Here is a 22,345-nt window from a genome sequence, read left to right on the forward strand (position 1 = left end):
ATCATTTAGCATTCATGTCCTCTGGAAAAATTGTGGCTATAGTTTCCCTATACTTTTATCTGTTTGCAAAATCAACACAGCAGAGTTGTTTTGAATGATATTACAAGGCCAGATCTGACAGTTATCCAGACTGTTGCCAATGGAAGTACTGAAAAGTCTGCGGCCCCTCTTCAGGAACCACACATTGGTCTGGCCTCTCAACAGATACCCCTCCAAAGTGATTGCATGTATAGTGCGGCCATCTGTATCACTGAGGCACATGAACCACCCCACCAATGGCAAGGCCCACAGTTCATGTAGGGGCAAATATTCATACAAAATTCTTAGAAGATAAACATATCATTGACAAAAAAGCAAGAAAAATATCCTATTATGTAACATGTAGGAAGAAATATTATGAAAGTTTGATACTGAATTTATTTGCAGATTGTAGTCATGTATCAATTATAAATTGATTTGATATTATTAATTCTTAAAAGAGTCATAAACCTCACTAATTATGCACATGACGGTGGTAATATTTAACAATCATAGGACACAGGAAATGAGTGGATTGCCTTCATCATTACAAACACTTTTCATTCTGTTACTACACATATTTTACAGTGTGCATGGAATACTAACTTTGCAGTTAGTTCTGCAGCTGATTACTTACAAAAGAAATAACACACCAAACTTCAAGAACACAAGACAATAAAATAGCTTAGACATTGCTACAAGGAAATTTGAATACCTCAAAATATATGGCTGGAAAATAAAATAGTAGATCTGGTACTGTTGGAGAAGTCCAGCCAAAACCACCCTTCATCACCAGAAGAACAAGGAAATAATAGTAACAATGGTAAAGCAAGAAAGTAAGGATAAGAAAGGGGTTGACTCAAAAAATATAGCTGCATATCATCCAAAACAACTGCTCACCAATATAAATTCGCAATGCAGGTTTGCAGAATGGACAATTGACATCTCTAGGGAAGGTGTAAAAAATGAGCCAACAAATGTTCATAGACACATAGAAAAGGGTATGAGTATGAGACTTGTCATAAATATACAAATGATAAAAGATCAGCAAATGTTTTGTGACAATACTGAAGATTGGACACATAAATATGTCATAATGTTTCTTGCATGAATCTTTTTTTGCTGACTAGACTCTGTCACTAATGTTTGAATTAGTGACATTCTAGTGAGCAATAAAAATTTTAACAAGAAAAATTCATAAATCAGTAACAGTAATTTTCAGATACTAGAGAGAGAGAATAGATAGACAGAGATAACATTAACAGATAGAAGTAGAGCAAGAATGGCTTGAGGTCATGTATATGTCAAGCTCATTGCTAATGCATAAATGAATCAGTGTTTAACTAGTTCAAAAATATTCTTTCAACTTCAATTTTTTATGAGTCATCTCTACCCTTCTGCTTATATTGTTTCAAAGAAATCAAGTTCCTAAGCCCAAGAAGCTTCCTAGATTTCAGATAAATCAATCGATATGTATTAGAATGTTTATTTTCTGGAATTTCAAATGGATCATTGTGTACATTGAAAACCTTTGCACTCTGCAACACTTCTCAAGTGTTTTGGCTAATAGACAAACTCCAATTTTAAATTACCAATGTGTCTGAAATAACCATTTTCAATTGGACTGGGTACACGTAAATATAGAGAAGACATCTACCGTACAAAAAATGTAACAGTGTCTACCTTTACATTTTAACAGGAGTTAATAAAAATTGATCATAATTAAATCCAAAGGTATTAATGGAATATTGTTTTGCATGTCTCCTTGACATGTCCTGTTGCTTGTGCTGACTCTCTGCCATTGATAACTCTTTTTCTTATTCTTTTAGACTTATTATAAAAGTAAATTTTTCCAAACTGCGACATTGCTGTGAATAAAAGAGTGGCCCATATATACAATAAGTTTCCTTCAATTTACGTCCATGGTCACAAAACTATTGTATGCCAACATTAGCGACATCTGGTGAACTTACAGTACAAACATCTTGTGGCTACTGTACGGCAGCTTGTTTTGAACAGTAGTGCTACTGACAACATGACTCATGCATATGATGTTATTTATATATATTTGATGATGCTGGTGCTGATGCTGCATTTAACATTTGACAATGCCTCTATGGCTGCAGTACATTACGCCTTTGTTTTTATAAAACAGGTATGCCTCTTCATACTTAAAGTGCACAAATGCATATATGTCAGTAGTACTTTTCATTATGGTCTATTTATTGTTTTTAATCTGTAGACAATCTGAGAGTGTATTTATGTTTTTCCCATTTTTTGCTGCAGATCTGGTGATGGTCATTATAGTCCAAAACTGGTAATCTGTTACCAAAAAATTTGTGACCATAGACGTAAATTAAAGGAAACTTATAGTAAATTTTCCATTTGTTTCCAGGCCTCTTGTATGTCCAGCTGGATGCAATTGCTGAAGTCCCACGATATTTTGGAGGATAACCTTTCCGCCATCATCAGATGGCTTTGATGGTCTTCAACTGTTTGGATTGTTTAACCAATGTAGGATTTCCCACAACCACATTGAATATTATATACGCCTGCTTTCTTGAGGCCAAATGTCTTTCACTGTCCCTAGTAAGGCACATATCTTGGATGGCGGTCAGAAGACCATGTCAGTTTTGTGTTGTTTTAGCAGTCTCCCCATTTTTGACGTCATGTTGCCTGCATACAGCAGAAAGGCAAGGCCTAGTTCCTCATCTTTAGACTGCTCTTCATGTGGGTTTCCGCTGTTTCCATCATCTGAGGGCTGTCTGGATCTGTTGATTGCTGTACCCAATCTTGCAGAACACATTTTCTAGGTGTTTGAGTTCTTTGTGCAGATTTTGTTCATCTGGACAGTCGAAGACCCACTGCAGAGAACACCAACACCACACGTTCCTAGGCCAGCCCAACAAATCGGCACTGGCAGAACACTGCTTGGAAACTAGACACAACGCAAAATAGAAAGAGACGAAGATTCTGGCTTCTACTGGAACAGCATCTTCAAGGAGGCCATTGAACTTCATGTAACAGGCAATCAAATAAACCGAGACACAGGGTTTCAACTCAGCAAGGCATGGAAACCATTACTTAGCTCTATCAAGGAGTCACGCCTCAAGCGGACACAAGATCCTTCCATGATGGCCGCCTGGGACACTCCACAGGATTCTGCATCTTCCTCCGCCCGGAGCGATGCTGGCGATGGCGTGGACCTGGATCATTGCCCACAAACGGATTGCCGGTGGCCGCAATTGAAGCGTTGGCGCTCGCATTCGGAATGTCTGAAGCCGCAGTCGGACCATCAGCATATGAAAGCAAAGCCCGACTGATGGACATAAATAACACTGACAGTGAGCTGATGGACTATTCCATCAGAACCACCTGATGATGGCAGAAAGGTTATTCACCAAAATATCATGCGGCTTCAACGATCACGTCTGGTTGGACACCCGAGAGCCCTGGAAACAACACATATACCAGGAAAGCCTCCGATCACATATAAACATTTTCCTGTAATGTTTGAATGGCACAATGGCCATAGCTTTTTTGTATGTATTTAATTAACCTCTCTGCTTCTTTGTCTGGCCAGTGTAGTTTCCAGTTAATCAGAATCTACATCTACTCTTCTAAAAAATGCTCCCTTTGTCAATTTGACAACTGTAATTGTGCATTTGAGATACTCACCTAATTGTACAGTGTAACTGGATAGATAAAAAATCTACTCATCTAGTGGCAGGAGTAGAACACAACATATATCAAGATAACAAACAATGGAAGATCCAGGATGCAATGTAATAATGTATGTCATATATCAGTATATGTCAGCCAGTTATACAAACATGAACTCCATTGTAACAGGTATAAATAAACATTAATCTACCAATAAATACAGAAAAGATAGTTGATGATACTTGAGGCTTTTTACACACAGAACAAAACAAAACCAAGCACCTTTGCTGGCTGGTGCACGAATTCATTGACAGCACACATGAACACAGCAGCTGACGATAACTGACAATTTTAATTACTACATCAGCCCCTTCAGGGGAAGCAGAGCCTCTTCCAAAAACCTTGTTGAGAAGGGCACTCAACATCTTCTCCATGTCCTATGTTCATGCTGTTGTGTTAGAGGAAGAGGTTCAGGCTGGTTCTGTGGTACGTGTATTGACCGTACTTCTGGGAAAATGTAATCTGGTCTAGCTCTGTTGTACTAGTTTTGTGGTTCACTAGAATGTCCACAGTTCATGCTCATCTTTTGATGACACAATCCAGACTTGTGTAAGGCAGTTTTAGTGCTGGTTTGACGCAATCTGTGCACAACATGACATTTGTATGTTTCTAAATCACAATGCACATAGATTGGGGTCTTGCCATGTATGGATGTTTAGCGAGGGTGAATATGAGCAGTGTGTCCCTTCAGGCTATAAACAAAGTCTGTTTAGTTGTGATCAGGAAACTGCATGGAACTTGGTCAGTGAGTTCACCCAGGAGTACTGCCTTGGCGTACGCAAACTCTGCTGATGCATGATCCATGCCCAGTGTATATGTGCTGTGAAGACCGAGCAGGGCCATGGGCAAGGCTGTTGTCCAGCTAGTGTCATGACACATCAGGTTAGCATTCAAAGAATGGTGGCATCGTTCAGTCATACCATTGCTCACTGGGTGGAAGCTTCTTCTCCTAAGATTCATAGTGCCGCAGAATATGCTAAGTTGAGAAAATAGCTCTGATTAATATTGTTGACCTCAGTCTGTCATGATGTGTAGTAGATAACGCAAGTATGACGTCCATTTCAAACTTGAAGGCTAGCGTTTCTGCCAAAGCATTGTCAGCTGGTATTGCTTCAGGCCAATGAGTGAAATGATCAGCTGCAGTTAACAAAGAGCTCTGACCATTTGATGGAGGTAGTGGATCTATTACGTCAATGTGCATGTACATAAATAATGTCCTCATATCTGGAAAATCTCCCACAGGTGCAAGTATGTGAGTAGATATCTTGCTGAGCTGACAGTGAATGCACCCACCAGTCCACTTGTGACAATCTTCTTGCATACCAGGTCATACAAAATGTTTTTAAACCAGACAGGTTGATGACCAGTGCCAGGATGACATGACACAGGTTGTGCAGGCTGTGAAAATCACATGTGCAGAATGCAGATAGCAACAAAAGATGAGGCCTTCCTTTAGAAATATTGCAGTATAGCTTCATGTCTGCGCCAGGAACGTCGACCAGCTGTAACTGTAGGGTTGGATGCTACATCTTTCAGTAGATTCTCTAGTTCCAGATCAGATTCTTGTGCTTTTGCAAGTTGTAGAAAAACAATAGTATTTGTTATGCTGGTAACTCACAACAGTCAACTAACCTGTTGTCATTGCCTGAATTATGACCGTCGTCAGTATCGACATGGGCAATGAACTGCAAATGATAGTACTGGTGTGGTGAGCATTTATTGTTGTTCTGTCTAAAAGCATAGACAAGCAGCTTGTGATCAGTAAAAATTGTGAACTCTCTGGCTTCCAACTGGGGGCAAAACTACATGATCGATTCATAAACAGCAAGAAGTTCATCATCGTAAGTGCTCCATTTTTGTGAAAGTGAGAGCTCGTGTAAGAAGAAGGCAAATGGTTTCCAAGCACCGTTGACTAGCTGTTGTAATACTGCAGCCATAGCACTCTGGCTAGCATCTACCACCAATGCTAGAGGTGCATTGAATGTGGGATGTGCCAGGACTGCAGCATTTGCTATGCATTGATTTGCTGCTTCAAAGGCAAAGCTCACTGCATCTGTCCACTGGATCAGAGAATTTCCCTTAGTGTTAGATCCAGAAAGTGCTGCAGCTTAACGTTTTTTGTAATTCAGCAAAGTGGGGCAGATGACGACATTAAAAATTTGCCAATTCTAAGAAATGACATAGTTTCCTGATGGTTTCAGAGAGTGAAATTTTCATTATGGCTTCTACTTTCTCAGGAAGTGATAACGACCCTCCCTACAAAATCAGATGGTCCAAAAAGGTAATATATGGTCGGCAAAATACACAAGCACTATTCAGTATGACACCATGGTACTCTAAGTGTTTAAAAACTTCCAGCAAGTGTTGATGGTGCTGTTTTGCAGTGGCCAAAACGACTAGGCTATCATCTAGATGGGCACAACAGAAAGACAATATTTGCAGCACAGAGTCAATAAATCTTTGCCAAGACTGTGCAGCATTCTGTAGACCACATTTCATAAAGAGGTTCTTGAACAAGCCAAAAGGCTGTCTTTGAGATGTCCTCATCTGCCACAGGAATTTGCATGACAGCCTTTGTGCAGTCTACCACAATAAACACAGTTGCACAATGCCGAGCATAGTTAAACTTTCTTAATAAAGGTACTGGATATCTGTCTGGTGCTGTCCTTTCATTAAGTGCATAATAATCACCACATGGGCACCAAGTGAAAAGATGATAACCACGGACTGCTAGAAGGCCAAATAATACATTCTTTGAGCATGGAGTCAAATTCTGCCTTTGTGATACCCAGATGATCAGGAGGTAATTGCATAGGTCAGCACAAAACTGATGATCCAATGGTCATTTTAATTTAATGAATGATATTGTGATGTACGTCTCTCAGAACACCTGGAGGTGATGTTATACCTGGAAACTGTTCAAGTAGCTCAGTGTATTTACAACCTGCCACCTGGACAAGCTTGGTGCTATGTATCACTGTGCTGTGCTGGTATCCAGCAGTTGTAAGGTCTGTGATGCAGTGAACCAGTCCTGCATTCACCACATGCAGTAGCGGATAATAATGCACTGGGAATTCTGCCCAGATTGTGGGTTCCGCGATGTTATCAATGATGAAATTGTAGGGTAAGGCACGGTGCAGTCCCAGGGCCAGTTCAACATGTTGGTTGCCATAAATTGCTATGGATGAATTGTTTCCTGCAGGGAGGCAGAATGAAGTCAGTGGCTTGAATGAAGTCAGTGGCTTTCAAATGTACAGTAAGGTACAAGGATAAATACACCAGGATCAACAAGAAATTTTTATCCCATCTTCTGATCACTGATAGAGAGATGCTGAGATAGCAGTTGGCTGTTGGATGCACCTACATCCAACTGCTGCTGGCATTTGGGTAACCACAAGGTGAGCTGCATCTGTATACCTGATCTCCCAACATCCTGTGATACCAGCAAACAGAACGCAGCTGCTCGGCATCACTAGGGGCCAAGGAGTCTGTAGAGGAATGACTACATGGTCTCTTGTGGTAGCAGCCCCTTTTGTTGCTCAGGTTGCTCCCTAATCTGTTTAGTCAGTGTCGACTTTATCTCTGAGGTGATCATAATCTGTGCAAGTTACCGCTGATGAAAAAGCACTGCTGCATGGTGCTGCCACTGCACTGATCAAAGTCTGCATTACTACATCTTGTATCCTCTTGGCCAAACTTGTGACTATGTCTAATGGCATTTATGTATAAGACACTATTATAACTTTCACGTGGGCTGGGAGATGGATACTCCACAGTGTGAATAGCAAGGTATCAGGTACAGAGGCACTTTAAGAGCCTAAGGTATTGCGACAGTTTTATTTCACCAGTATCTTCTTACATTAGGACTTATCCCACATACTCTTCTTGTGAGTTGGAAACCTTGTGAATTAATTTGGCCTTGGGTTTGTCATAATCTTGTTTAGGAGGTGAAGTTATTGCATCTTCAACTTGACCTGCATAGTGATGATGACGCTGGCAGACCACTAAGTCAAATGTAGTCAAATCCATCAGTTATTCCAGCATAATGAAAGTGTGCTTATACCTACACAAATGATAAGGCAGGAGGACAAACCATAAAGCAAGATTAAGAGGCCATAAACTAGGAAGTCTCACAGTGAGTCACAATACTGAAGGTACTTCAGCAGTTGGTGTGTCTTGCATTTCATAAAAATTCTTATTCATCCTTGAAAGTTATTCCTGCATCTCCTGGTTACATAAACTGAACACATAGGCTGGTATCACATCAGGATCACCAATGTTGGTGCAGCTAAATGTTAACAGTCTGAACAACTATAATTGCTTGTTTGAGATACTCAGCCTATTGTACTAAATATGAACCCCAGTGTACCAGAAATGAAAAAAAGATAATTTTACCTATAAACACAGAAAAAAACTACTATTTGAGACTAGTTAGCACTAGAGAAGAGCTTGACAGTACTGTCTCTAACTGCCAAAAAATTATCATCTTATGTGATGTACATGAATGTCACACTAAACAGAGGATGAAACAAAACTAAGTGCCTCTGGCAGCTTGTGCACAAACGCTGTGACAGCTCACACAAACACAATCGCTACATCTTTAGTACCTTGTAATTCTTGTCCAATTATTCATACTTCTTTTTACTTAAATACTTTTTAGCCGTCTCCAGCAGGGACCATGGTTCTAACTTCTCCTAATCTTTTTGTATTTAGATCCAGTGATTTTTTATCATGTACACCTTTGCATACGACATTTCAAATTATCTTTCATCATCTTGACCAAACATTTCATTAATTCCTCCTAATGGCAATTCTGAAAAAGCTTTTGCAACAACATTGTCAGATCCTTTAATGTATTGTATTTTATCTCATTGTCAGATTGTTGTAAGTACATCACCCATCTGGTGTGTCTGTTGTGGTGAAGTCTGCACTCTTGTAGATAGCTTAAGCCTTTGTGATTGGAATATACTTTTACCTTATGTCCAAGAAAATAAGTTCTAAAATTATTTGAATGCCCAGTGTGTAACTAATATCTCTTTTTCAATGACTGTGTAAGTTGCTTCATATTTTAAAAGCATCCCACTTACACATGCAGTTATATCACCTATAGATTCTCTGTCTTCTTTCTCCTGAAATAATTCTGAGCCTAGTCTGAAGTTATTTAGACAAATTGCATTTAGACTTAGTCTATTTATGAATTTTCTATAAAAGCCATAAAACCAGTAAAAAGATCTGAGTTGTTTTCCATTACATGGAGCTGGAAATTCTAATATAGCTTTAATTTTCTCGGGATCTGCCAAAATTCCCTTTTTGGTAATAACATGTTAGAAAAAATTTAATTCAGACCCTGTAGATTTACATTTTTATGGTTTTAGTATCATTCCACCTTGTCTAAGATTTTCACTTACATGTTTCAGAAGTTCAGTGAGTTTATTCCACTTTTTCCCAGTTAAAAAATTTTTGTTAACATAAACTGTTAATTTAGGTAGAATTTGTTCTCCAATTACATGATCTAATACTCCGATGAGTTTTGCTACAGTTGAGTTCAAACTGTAAGATACCACACAATATTTGTAATATTCCCCACCATAAAGGAAAACAATATACTTTCTGGACTCTGGTATTTATGGGACCTGGTGAAAAATTGATTTTACATGTAATCTTAAGATTGTATGAATATTTTTGAATTTATGTAATAGTTTGACAGTGCTCTTAGGGCAATCTGTTTCTCTGTACAAAAATTTACTCAAGTGTCTATAGTTCAAATCTAGCCTCACTCCTCAATTTCTCTGATACAACTACAAGTGGATTGTTATATGGGCTGACATTTATTTCTCTAATATTACATTTTTTCATTTTTTGTAACAATTTCCTAACAGAAGCTCGTTTACTATAGGTATCATATAGTTTGCATTGCGGTTTTAACTGTAAAGTTAACTATATGCTTTGTCTCCCTGGGATGTTGCTAAAACATCACTATATTGCCATAATAAAGATTTCAGCTGATGCCTTGTATGTCTAATCGTAATATATCTCTGTCTACAAGTTCTCCTACTTTTTAAAATTTTATGTTATTAATTTAAATGTCATAACAAGTCTATATGCCAACTAGCTCTGCAGAGGACGAAGAGACTGATGAAATGAATGATGAGATAAAATAAATTATTCAGATAGTGAAGGGAGACGAAAATCTAATAATCATGGGTGACTGGAATTCGATAGTAGGAAAAGGAAGAGAAGGAAATGTAGTAGGTTAATATTGAATGGGGGTAAGAAATGAAAGAGGAAGCTGCCTGGTGGAATTTTGCACAGGGCATAACTTAATCATAGCTAACACTTGGTTCAAGAATCATAAAAGAAGATTTTATACATGGAAGAGGCCTGGAGCTACTGGAAGGTTTCAAATAGATTACATAATGGTAAGACAGAGATTTAGGAACCAGGTTTTAAGTTGTAAGACATTTCCAAGGGCAGATGTAGACTCTGACCACAATCTATGAACTGTAGATTAAAACTGAAGAAACTGCAAAAAACCTGGATAAACTGAGAGAACCAGAGGTTGTAAAGAGTTTCAGGGAGAGCATAAGGGAATGATTGACAGGAATGGTGGAAAGAAATACAGTATAAGAAGAATGGGTAGCTTTGAGGGACGAAATAGTGAAGGCAGCAGAGGATCAAGTAGGTAAAAAGACAACGGCTAGTAGAAATCCTTGGATAACAGAAGAAATATTGAATTTAATTGATGAAAGGAGGAAATATTAAAAAGCAGTAAATGAAGCAGGCAAAAAGGAATACAAACGTCTCAAAAATGAGATCGACATGAAGTGCAAAATGGATGAGTAGAGATGGCCAGAGGACAAATGTAAGTATGTAGAGGCATATCTCACTAGGGGTAAGATAGATACTGCCTACAGGAAAATTAAAGAGGCCTTTGGAGAAAAGAGAACCAATTGTATGAATATCAAGAGCTCAGATGGAAACCCAGTTCTAAGCAAAGAAGGGAAAGCAGAAAGGTGGAAGGAGTATATAGAGGGTCTACACAAGGGTGATGTACTTGAGGACAATATTCTGGAAATGGAAGAGGATGTAGAGGAAGATGAAATGGGAGATATGATGCTGCGTGAAGAGTTTGACAGAGCACTGAAAGACCTAAGTCGATACAAGGCCCAGGGAGTAGACAACATTCTATTAGAACTACTGATAGCCTTAGGAGAGCCAGGCCTGACAAAACTCTACCACCTGGTGACCAAGGTGTATGAGACAGATGAAATACCCTCAGACTTCAAGAAGAATACAATAATTCCAATCCAAAAGAAAGCAGGAGTTGACAGATGTGAAAATTACCGAACTATCAGTTTAATAAGCTGTGGCTGCAAAATACTAACACAAATTCTTCACAGACAAATGGAAAAACTGGTAGAAGCCGACCTTGTGGAAGATCAGTTTGGATTCTGTAGAAATATTGGAACACATGACGCCATACTGACCCTGCGACTTATCATAGAAGATAGTTTAAGGAGAGGCAAACCTACGTTTATAGCATTTGTAGACTTAGAGAAAGCTTTTGACAATGTTGACTGGAATAGTCTCTTTCAAATTATGAAGGTGGCAGGGGTAAAATACAGGGAGCGAAAGGCTATTTACAATTTGTACAGAAACCAGATGGCAGTTATAAGAGTCGAAGGGCATGAAAGGGAAGCAGTGGTTGGGAAGGGAGTGAGACAGGATTGTAGCCTATCCCCGATGTTATTCAATCTGTATATTGAGCAAGCAGTAAAGGAAACAAAAGAAAAATTCGGAACAGGTATTAAAATCCATGGAGAAGAAATAAAAACTTTGCGGTTCGCCAGTGACGTTGTAATTCTGTCAGAGACAGCAAAGGACTCGGAAGAGCAGTTCAACGGAATGGACAGTATCTTAAAAGGAGGATATAATATGAACATCAACAAAAGCAAAACGAGGATAATGGAATGTAGTCGAATTAAGTCGGGTGATGCTGAGGGAATTAGATTAGGAAATAAGACGCTTAAAGTAGTAAATGAGGTTTGCTATTTGGGGAGCAAAATAACTGATGATGGTCGAAGTAGAGAGGATATAAAATGTAGACTGGCAATGGCAAGGAAAGCGTTTCTGTAGAAGAGAAATTTGTTAACATCGAGTATAGATTTTAGTGTTAGGAAGTCATTTATGAAAGTATTTGCATGGAGTGTAGCCATGTATAGAAATAAAACTTGTACAATAAATAGTTTAGACAAGAAGAGAATAGAAGCTTTTGAAATGTGGTGCTACAAAAGAATGCTGAAGATTAGATGAGTAGATCACATAACTAGTGAGGATGTATTGAATAAAATTGTGGAGAAGAGAAACTTGTGACACAACTTGACTAGAAGAAGGGATCGGTTGCTAGGACATGTTCTGAGGCATCAAGGGATCACCAATTTAGTATTGGAGAGCAGTATGGAGGGTAAAAATTGTAGAGGGAGACCAAGAGATGAATACACTAAGCAGATTCAGAAGGCTGTAGGTGGCAGTAGGTACTGGGAGATGGAGACCTTGCACAGGATAGCATGGAGAGCTGCATCAAACCAGTCTCAGGACTGAAGACCACAACAACAACTAGAAGTTATGTTTGTCTTAATAAAACTGGTGCAAATACATTTCATATTTAATGTTGTATGAAAAGTTTGTGTCCTGCACTGACATTTCTTATTCAAGACATCCCCACTATGTTCGGGTATATCCAAGTGCAAAAGTAACACTTTCTATAGAATAAGTTAGCAAATTTTACTGTTTTACTACTTTACTGTGTGTATCAGTTGTTACAGTCATTTCAACATAATCTTTTTCATGTCTCAGTTTTTTACAAAATACTTTGATGCACTTGAAACCTGACTACCTGTGTCTATAAGGCATCACCTTCAGGGGAACAATCACTCTGTGCTTTAATAAATAGAGTACAAAACTCTGTACTATGAGAAGGAAAGTTGCTGCTCTTCTTATAGCAGAGATGCTGAATCGCAGAGAGGTACAACAAAAAGACTATCACATTTTAAAGCTTTCTGTCATTAAGGCCTTCATCAACATTAGACACACACACACACAAACACACATACACAGGTGCGTGGCGCGCATGTGCATGCATACACACTCACGAAAATGCAACCCACACACACGACTGCAGTCTCAGACAACTAAAACCACACTGCGAGCACCATCACCAGTGCACGATGGGAGTGGCGACTGGGTGGTGGAAGGACAAAGCTGGGGCAGGGAAGGGGAGGGATAGTATGGTGGGGGTTGCGGACAGTGAAGTGCTGCAGGTTAGACAGAGAGTACGGGAGGGCAGGGGGGACGGATAGCAGAGAAGGAGAGAAATAAAAAGACTGGGTGTGGTAGTGGAACGGTGGCCGTGTAGTGCTGGAATGGGAAAAGGGAGTAATAGGCTGGATGGGTGAGGACTGTGACTTAATGAAAGTTGAGGTTGAGGCCAGGAGGGTTACAGCAACATAGGATGTATTGCAGAAGAAGTTCCCACCTGCACAATTCAGAATAGCTGATGTTGATGGGAGGGATGTATATGGCACAGGCTGTGAAGCAGTCATTAAAATGAAGGATATCATGTTTGACAGTGTGTTCAGCAAAAAGGTGGTATGCTAGTTTTTTGGCCACGGTTTTTCAGTGGCCATTCATGAGGACAGACGGCTTCTTGGTTGTCATGCCTACAAAGAATGCAGCACAGTGGTTGTAGCTTAGCGTGTAGATTACATGACTCTTTTCACTGGTAGCCCTGCCTTTGATGGGATAGGTGATGTTAGTGACTGGACTGGAGTAGGTGGTGGTGGGAGGATGTATTGGACAGGTCTTGCATATAGGTCTGTTACAGGGCTATGAGCCATGAGGTAGGGATTGTTAGCAAGGGTTGTGTAAGGATGAACAAGTATACTATGTAGGTTCGGTGGACAGTGGAATACCACTGTGGGAGGAGTGGGAAGGATAGTGGGCAGGACATTTCTCATTTCAGAGCATGACAAGAGGTAATCAAAACCCTGGTGGAGAATGTAATTCAGTTGCTACGGTCCTGGGTGGTACTGAGTTATGTAGGGAATGCTCCTCTGTGACCAGACTATGGGACTTTGGGAGGTGGTGGGAGATTTGTTTTTGTACAGGGTTGGGAGGATCATAATGGTCAGTGAAGGCTTCAGTGAGACACTCGGTATATTTTGAGAGGGACTGTTTGCACTGCAGATGAATAAACCGCAGGTGGCCAGTCTGTACGGAAGAGATTTCTTGGTATGGGATGGATGGCAGCTGTTGATGTGCTGGTATTGCTGGTGGGTAGTAGGTTTGATATGGACGGAGGTGCTGATGTAGCCATCTTTGAGGTGGAGGGCATCATCAAGGAAGGAGGCTTGTTGGGTTGAGAAGGACTAGGTGAAGCAAATGGGGGAGAAGTTGTTGAGGTTCTGGAGGAATGTGGATAGGGTGTCCTTACCTTTGATCCAGAGAGCAAAGATGTCATCAATGAATCTGAACCAGGTAAGGATTTTAGGATTCTGGGTTTTAGGAAGGATTTCTTTAGATGGACCATGAATAGTTTGGCTTAGGATGATTCCATGCGGGTGCTTGCAGCTTTACCCCAGATTTGATTTTAGATAATGCCTTCAAAGAAGTAATTGTGGGTGAGGATATAGTTGGTCATGATGACTAGGAAGGAGGTTGTTGGTTTGAAATCCGTGAAACAATCCATGTGTAACGGGACATTCTCCACTAGCATTTTTTTCTTCAACAATTGTTATGGATACCAATACTAGTTTTTGAATTTTGGACAGATCAATATTATCTCAGTTGCTTTTCTGAAAACTTTCATATATTTTTATACACAGTATATCTAAAAACAAAGATGATGTGACTTACCAAATGAAAGTGCTGGCAGGTCGACAGACACACAAACAAACACAAACATACACACAAAATTTAAGCTTTTGCAACAAACTGTTGCCTCATCAGGAAAGAGGGAAGGAGAGGGAAAGACGAAAGGATGTGGGTTTTAAGGGAGAGGGTAAGGAGTCATTCCAATCCCGGGAGCGGAAAGACTTACCTTAGGGGGAAAAAAGGAAACTCTTTGTCTTTAAATATGTCTGCTTGTGTCTGTATATGTGTGGATGGATATGTGTGTGTGAGTGTATACCCGTCCTTTTTTCCCCCTAAGGTAAGTCTTTCCGCTCCCGGGATTGGAATGACTCCTTACCCTCTCCCTTAAAACCCACATCCTTTCGTCTTTCCCTCTCCTTCCCTCTTTCCTGATGAGGCAACAGTTTGTTGCGAAAGCTTGAATTTTGTGTGAATTTTGTGTGTATGTTTGTGTTTGTTTGTGTGTCTGTCGACCTGCCAGCACTTTCATTTGGTAAGTCACATCATCTTTGTTTTTAGATATATTTTTCCTATGTGGAATGTTTCCCTCTATTATAACCATATCATTTATACACAGTATGTTATATTTCAAGTAAAATTTATGAAAAAGGAATTACTTTAGAAAATATTTTAGTTTCGATGCTATAACCGATGAGCACTAATTCTGAATGTACAGTTAACATTAACATTTTTAGAAACATTTGAAATTACTAAGTCCTCTGCTATTTACTATGTTTATTTTTGGATTCATTTATGAAACAATAATCGAAATTAATTATGTAACAGAAACTAGTAGAAATTCATTTGTTAAGAAAAATTGTACATCCTTTGGAATATGGTTTCTTCCGCAGAGTGCGGGAGTCATCAGCATGCCTGTGATTTGATCGGATGTATTTTTGTGTGAACAATGTAATTTTGGATTTATTAATATGAAAAATCAAAATACTATATGATGTATTAAAATATATTTACATAAAAACAAAAATTCTGCAACGACAATCGTCAAATTTATTTAATACCAACCAATCATGATTACCTAAATAGTGAGATTTTCAACTTCAAGAATCAGGCCCCTAGACAACAAGAACTGGAGCCAACTCAACAAGACAATCTAAATAAACTAGAAAGTTTATTATAATATTTGCTCCTCTGAAATCGTCATAAAAGACTTTGCTTATTGCTTAATGTGAACAGTAGTGTGGGAGTTACATGTGTCATATACCAGCTCTGTAGGAATCATTTCACAGGTATTTATATTGGTATGACTACCAATCAGCTGTCCACCATGATGGACGGCCACGGCCAAACTTGGGCCAAGAGCAAAGTAGACCACCCTGTGGTAGAACATGCAGCTGAACATAACTTGCTTGATTTCATTGACTGCTTCACTACCTGAGCCATCTGTATCATCGCCTCTACCCTCAGCTTTTCTGAACTGCACAGATGGGAGTTATCCTTATAATACAGTCTCCACTTCCAAAATTATCGCGGCTTCAACCTATGCTAACACACTGTCCCCACACCCTCCACCCAACAGCTTCCATACTCTCTGTCCTGTCACAACTCCCCATTCTCATCTACCACTCTCTTTGTGTGCTGTCCTCTGCCTATGTGCCTGCCCCACCCTGTTCCTCTCCATTTTTTATCCCCCCCCCCCCTGGCAACTTTTCTGTGATATTCTATTGTAGTTTCTTCTTGGAAGTAGGCTCAATGTGTGACGAAGCAAGCTCTTTTGCTATATGCCTCCTTAAATTCATTTTTTATTTTCAGTTTTGCGTAATTGCTATTAACATACATGAGTATAATCAGCATTTCCATAAAAGAGAAAGATTGGCCCTCAGTCTTGAGAAATATAGCACCAGATCTAATTTTGTGCTTAGTTTTGTGTATGTCATCAATTTCCTAATTTATTTTGACTATTCCTAGTTAATATCTTTTGTTACAGGGTGAAATCAGTAATTGTTTCTGACTTAGATTATATTGTTGACTTACAAACAAGTATAAATTTTGTACTAATTTGAAACATTTGGAAGAATAACTACTAGGAATCTTTAAGTATTTATTTGGCTTTATTCAAAGACATGTTAGCAAAGCCAGCCCTTAATTCCAAAATAATTACCAGGTGTGTCAAAATTATTGTATGTATAACTATATCTGTTAATTTCATCATTCAAACAAATAATTCAGCCTAACCTTCATGGTAGAAGTAACTGTTTAAAAGGAGGAATTTTTATACATATTAAGTTAATTGAATGAGCTATGTTTTAATTGTAATTTCTATAACTTAAACATTGAACAGTGTATAGTTAAAGTGCCTGTTATTGTGAGGACGTATAAAGGCCTGATTTTTGGTCCCAAGACAGTCAGTCCACAGCCGATTTTCAGACGGGAAGTCTGTATGAATTAGAGTAATGCGTCAACTGAACAGTGGAATTAGTGTAACATAAATAGGCCATGTGTTAAAACAATGACAGTGTCTGTTCAATTTATTTGAGAAATAGTGAACTGTGTGGTCAGGTATTTACTGCTCATAGATGTTCAACAGCAAACTGTTGTAACAGTATGCTGATGTTTGTCTGCAAACTATTAATGAGGCTTATCAAAAGTTAACCAATAGTGAATTGGCCATTCTGAGCAACTGTCAACTACATCATTTATTGTATTCGATGTTGAACTTCCACCCCCCATTTTTCAACCAATATGACAATGCAGGATGTCGACACCAAGGGCTATCAATAAAGAAATAAAGCAGATGAGTGTCACAATGGTTTAAGACATATAATTCCTTCCCACTTGTTGCTGTAGGATCAACAGGTTTACTCAATTCACAAGTAAAACAAGAATGTGGTACTTCAGAACAGAACAGAGTCCACACTGCCAAATGCCCATATCTTGTGCCAGAAACCAACCAAGACACAAAGGGGCCAGTGACGCTTATGTCACATTGAACTGAAGAGTGCAACAATTACATATTGATAGTTGATATTTATTTAAATAGTAATAATAATAGATTTGGATCATTTCAAAAGTTTCACACAAAATTTTTGGCAACACAACTTTTTACGTTTTGAAATATTCTTTATTCTGCAGTTTAGTGTATATTTAATGAAGTGAAATAATTTTCTTTAATTTATTTAATATACCAAAGAATACCAAAAGTTATATGATGTTAAAACTATCATTGTGTATCAGGTAATCTATTTGTCTGAGTGCATTGGGTGCTCAGAGTATTTGTATGTATCGAGTGCTACGATTATGTGAATTGTGTGTTTCAGTTCATAGTTGAGATAGCATCATTCACCAATTCCATTACAAACAGCAGACAAATATGCTATATTGTTGCCAAATCAGTTGATTATTTTTGTGCTAATTATTTCAGGAAAATGAAGTGAAAGATATATTAATAGCAGTTCATTTCCTGAAAAATTCTGCTGCATTTCAGACACTGAAAATATGGAAAATGACCATCATGCTTCACATATGATCTCATTATGATTTCAACTGTGTGTTATTTTTCTTTGTTTATTTATTTATTTATTTTTACCTGTATTTTGACTGCTTCTATGTTCACAGCGTCTTGCAGATGTGGCACATAGCCTTCTGAAGGTTGCCCCCTATGATCCTGACACAATGATGTGTCGTGGTCTACAAAGATACATGAATGAGATTCTACCCTCCACAGAGTGGACAAATGAAGCAATGAGACCAGCTCTGATTTCAATTTTACGCAGACTTGATAAAACATTTAGCAAGATTTATAAAAAGCCCTCGATCAGGGTAAGTAACATACTAAATATATTAGATTAGCTATTGAAAACCTAGTGTGCTTATATTGTAACTATAATTTTGTTGTTGTCATGTGCCAGAATTCCTGAATGGTGAATGAAACTATATAAATAATACCAATTAAGTTTGCACGAGGATATGCTTAAAATTTTAAATTTATCATACTCTGTCTAACTGAAACTTTGTTTCTGTATACGTTTCAGCGTCACACTGACTGGGAAGCAGCTGCTGGGTTGTTGAAAGGCGTTTATGAAACTTTGTCAAGATATCCATATATTGTCCATATGCAACATCTAAAAACTCTCATTAATACGTGCCAGGTAAGAAGGAAAGTAGTCAAGGGTTTTCTTAAAGTTCTCACAGGTAATGGTAATTCAGTGATTATTGATTAAGTTCTACTTAAATTACTGGATATGATTTGGTATATGGGTGCATTACTTTCAGAGAGTTGCTACCTCTAATCTTTGCCAAAACCATTGTTGTGGAACAAAATGCCATGGATGTAAATTTATTATTACTTTTAGGAAATTATATTGCCGCTCAGCTTTGAAGAAAACTGGTTCAAATCATGGCAATGGATCAAATTTTCACTGACAGCATTTTGGCCAACAAGACAAAGAGAAGTGGTGGAGTAAAGCTCCTGATCACCATTCTTTGTGTCAATGTCTTCAATTAAATTCCAAAACTTCTCTGCAGGAGGAAATGTATTACTGTTGGTGGTGACCCATCTTCCACATAGGGAAATTGAGCTATGCAAGAGGAGAAGGCCATGTGCCAAGACTTCTCGCATCATCTTCATCATAAATCACAGACATAACACTACACTATACAAGCATCCATTGCACTCATCCGCACTCTACAAATACACTTATGACACACCTTTCACATATCTGCATAGAAAGGAAGGGAGGACACCCTTCCCAACTGGTGGTTGAACCCACCCCTGTGATCCCAGCTATGTGACATTTAGATCACGCCACTGTCAATATGATGTCCTTTAATTATTCCTTTAATTAAATAATTCATTTTTTTTTTTTTAGAAATGTTAGCACCCCCCAAGTCAAGATCTATTTAATGTAAATATTGATGTTAACTCCTTTTCAAATGTTCATTTACAAAGGAATAGACAAAAGAGGCTCCAATCAAGAATGGAACCACAACTGGCTATTGAAGATAAGCCTGCTCTCCTGCATGTAGATGTCACAGAAGCAACAGCTGCAAATGAAGCAACTTAAATAAAATTGGCGGAAGAGGAATCAGCTTCAGAATTATCAGTGGCTACAACAACAGCAGTAACAACAAGGAGTGCTATACCAATAGCAACAGAAGAACAAAAAGAGAAGAACAATGGTAATGGTAGCAGTGTCATTACTACAACCAGGCCAGGTATCAACAGCTATGGCAGCAGTAACATTAGCAGAACAGCAACTGTAGAAGAATTAGCAAGTAGCAATGTGAGGAAAAGGATGAAAGTGCCTTCTTCCCAGCTAAAGGATTTTTTAATAGAAGGAAGGAAGGAAGAGCACCCATGATACATAATTTTAATTATTTAACAGTATTACACCAGAATGTTCAGTCAATAAAAAACAAAGTGCAACAATTGGAAATTTAACTGGAAGCCATAGATACCTTGGTTGTCTGCATTACTAACCACTGGTGCAAAGGAACTGAAACTGAATACATAGTTTTATCTTCTTATGAATTGGCTTGTTACAACATTAATGAGGGGTGGATGCTCATATAGTTATGTAAAAATTTCTCTGAGTGAAGAAAAACACTTTGAATTCTAAGTGGTAGTGTTAAAAGAACAAAATACAATTAAAAACTGTTTATACTGTGCTTATACAGGCCTCCTAATGGTGATGTAAAATGGCCTTTTTCACCATATTAATACAGGTCTTGGAGAAGATAAGTAATCATAAAGGACATATTGTTATTTGTGGAGATTTAAATATAAATTCTATATCATGAAAGTGTATGAAGTCAGCAACAGATTCTTGAATATCCTGTACAGTTATGGTTTCTCACAATGGGTAACAAATGCCACAAGAATAACCAAAGACTCATCCTCCATTATTAACCATATTGTAACTGGTATTAACCATAAATGTTATAAGATAGCTGCTAAAAACCTTGGGGTACCAGATCATTTTGGTCAAATTGCACAACTTGAAATGTCTACAAACAAAAGTGGTTAGCTACAGAAGAGTGTTTTTGAAATGAAAATGATATGAATTCGCAATGCAGATGACCAGCCCAACATGGTCAGTGGCGTATTGAGGAACACACATACATGAAAAATTCAATGAAGTGAAAAATATATTCAAATTAACATCTGAAGAGGTGTCTTAAGATAGTACATTCTGATGGGGACTCGAGGAGAAAGAACTGGGCAACAAAAGGTATCAGGACATAGTCTGAAACTCTCGAATATCTCAGTTCTATTAAAGAAAATATAGAGCATCCCGGCCTTCTTATGATTCTTTCTCAGATACAAAATGACATACAGAAAACTGCTTCAGGAAGCCAAAAGAATCCAAAATGATAAGACCATACAGAACTCAAACAATAAAAGCAAAGCCATTTGGAATATAGTAAAACAAGAAACTGGTAGCACAAAGCCAAGGCACAGCTAAAATTTTGATTGATTGATTGATTTCTTTATTAATCCATGTAACAATTTACATTGTGTGGATTTCGTCAGCAAAATCATATACAATACAATATACCTACAATTATACACATAAAATTTGTATTTACACACATTTTTGAGGTATCTTAAATTAGTTTTATATCCTTGTGTAATTTGTAATTTTCTTATAGTACTGTACAATTTTTGATTTCCTCATGTATTACAATGCAGGATACTTTAATTACACTACATGTTTTCATTCAGATAGTCCATTACTGTGTAGTAACTTTTATTTAATAAAAAAAATTTTAGTTTTGTTTTGAACTGTCCGATTGTGTCAATATCTTTTATTTTTTGGGGTAATTTATTATATAATTTAACAGCATTGTACAACAAGCTCTGCTGAGTTTTAACTTTATTTTTCCTCTCTAGATGCAGATTGTATTGGTTTCTAGTTTCATAGCTGTGTACTAAAGAATTTTTCATATAGCAGTCAATATTTTTTTTTACATACATAACACTTTGAAAAATTAACTATGTACCTCACACAGTGCTGATCTTACCCACCGCTGGGGAGAAAATCAATAGAATTGTACATCCATTTAAGAGGAAAATGTCAACAGATCTAGATGTAGTTCCAATATGTCTACTAAAAGATTGCATTAGCAGCATAAAAGCACTCCTCACAAACATTATAAATGAGTCATTCTCATCAGGTTACTTTCTGATAACCTAAAGCAAATGAAAGCTCTTCTGATACACAAAAAATGTGATACAGAAAACATAGAGAATTACAGACCAGTTTCATTACTGTCTTCCTTTTCCAAAAGAACAGAAACTATTATGAAAAACAGACTGGTGGATTATTGAAATAAACACCAACTTCTGTGCAAAGAACTGTTTGGTTTCAGGACTGGAAAGGGAACAGAAGCTGCTATAGCAAAATTTACAAAAGTAGTTTTAGAAGCTGCAGATAAAGGAGAACAAGTAACAGGCATTTTCCTAGACCTCAGTTAAGCATTTGATGCTGTTGATCATGAAATACTTCTAGGTAACCTTGAAGCACTAGGAATAAGGGGAGCGGTAAATAAATGGTTTAGGTCTTACGTAGCAGACAGAATGCAGAGGGTAGAGCTATCCCAAATTTCAAATGGATGAAATTATATGGTAAAACATCTTTCAGATCAAGTATACTTGAACATTCGTATCTCTCAGGGGAGCATTTTAGGCCCAATACTGTTTCTCATTCACATTAATGACTTGCAACTGTGGGTC

The 22,345-nt window shown here is 38.0% G+C and overlaps 1 protein-coding gene across 1 annotated transcript in view; it reads left to right on the plus strand.

Moving 5' to 3' along the window:
• Positions 1-22,345, plus strand: part of LOC126194994 (protein unc-80 homolog) — a 1,036,886-nt gene that overhangs the window by 877,044 nt on the left and 137,497 nt on the right. Inside the window, exons 52-53 of the mRNA XM_049933411.1 lie at positions 18,226-18,429; positions 18,642-18,758. Coding sequence (XP_049789368.1) covers positions 18,226-18,429; positions 18,642-18,758 — 321 coding nt within the window. The remainder of the gene's footprint in view (positions 1-18,225; positions 18,430-18,641; positions 18,759-22,345) is intronic.

This window comes from Schistocerca nitens, chromosome 7 (assembly GCF_023898315.1).
Source record: "Schistocerca nitens isolate TAMUIC-IGC-003100 chromosome 7, iqSchNite1.1, whole genome shotgun sequence".
NCBI classification, from domain to species: Eukaryota; Metazoa; Arthropoda; class Insecta; order Orthoptera; family Acrididae; genus Schistocerca; species Schistocerca nitens.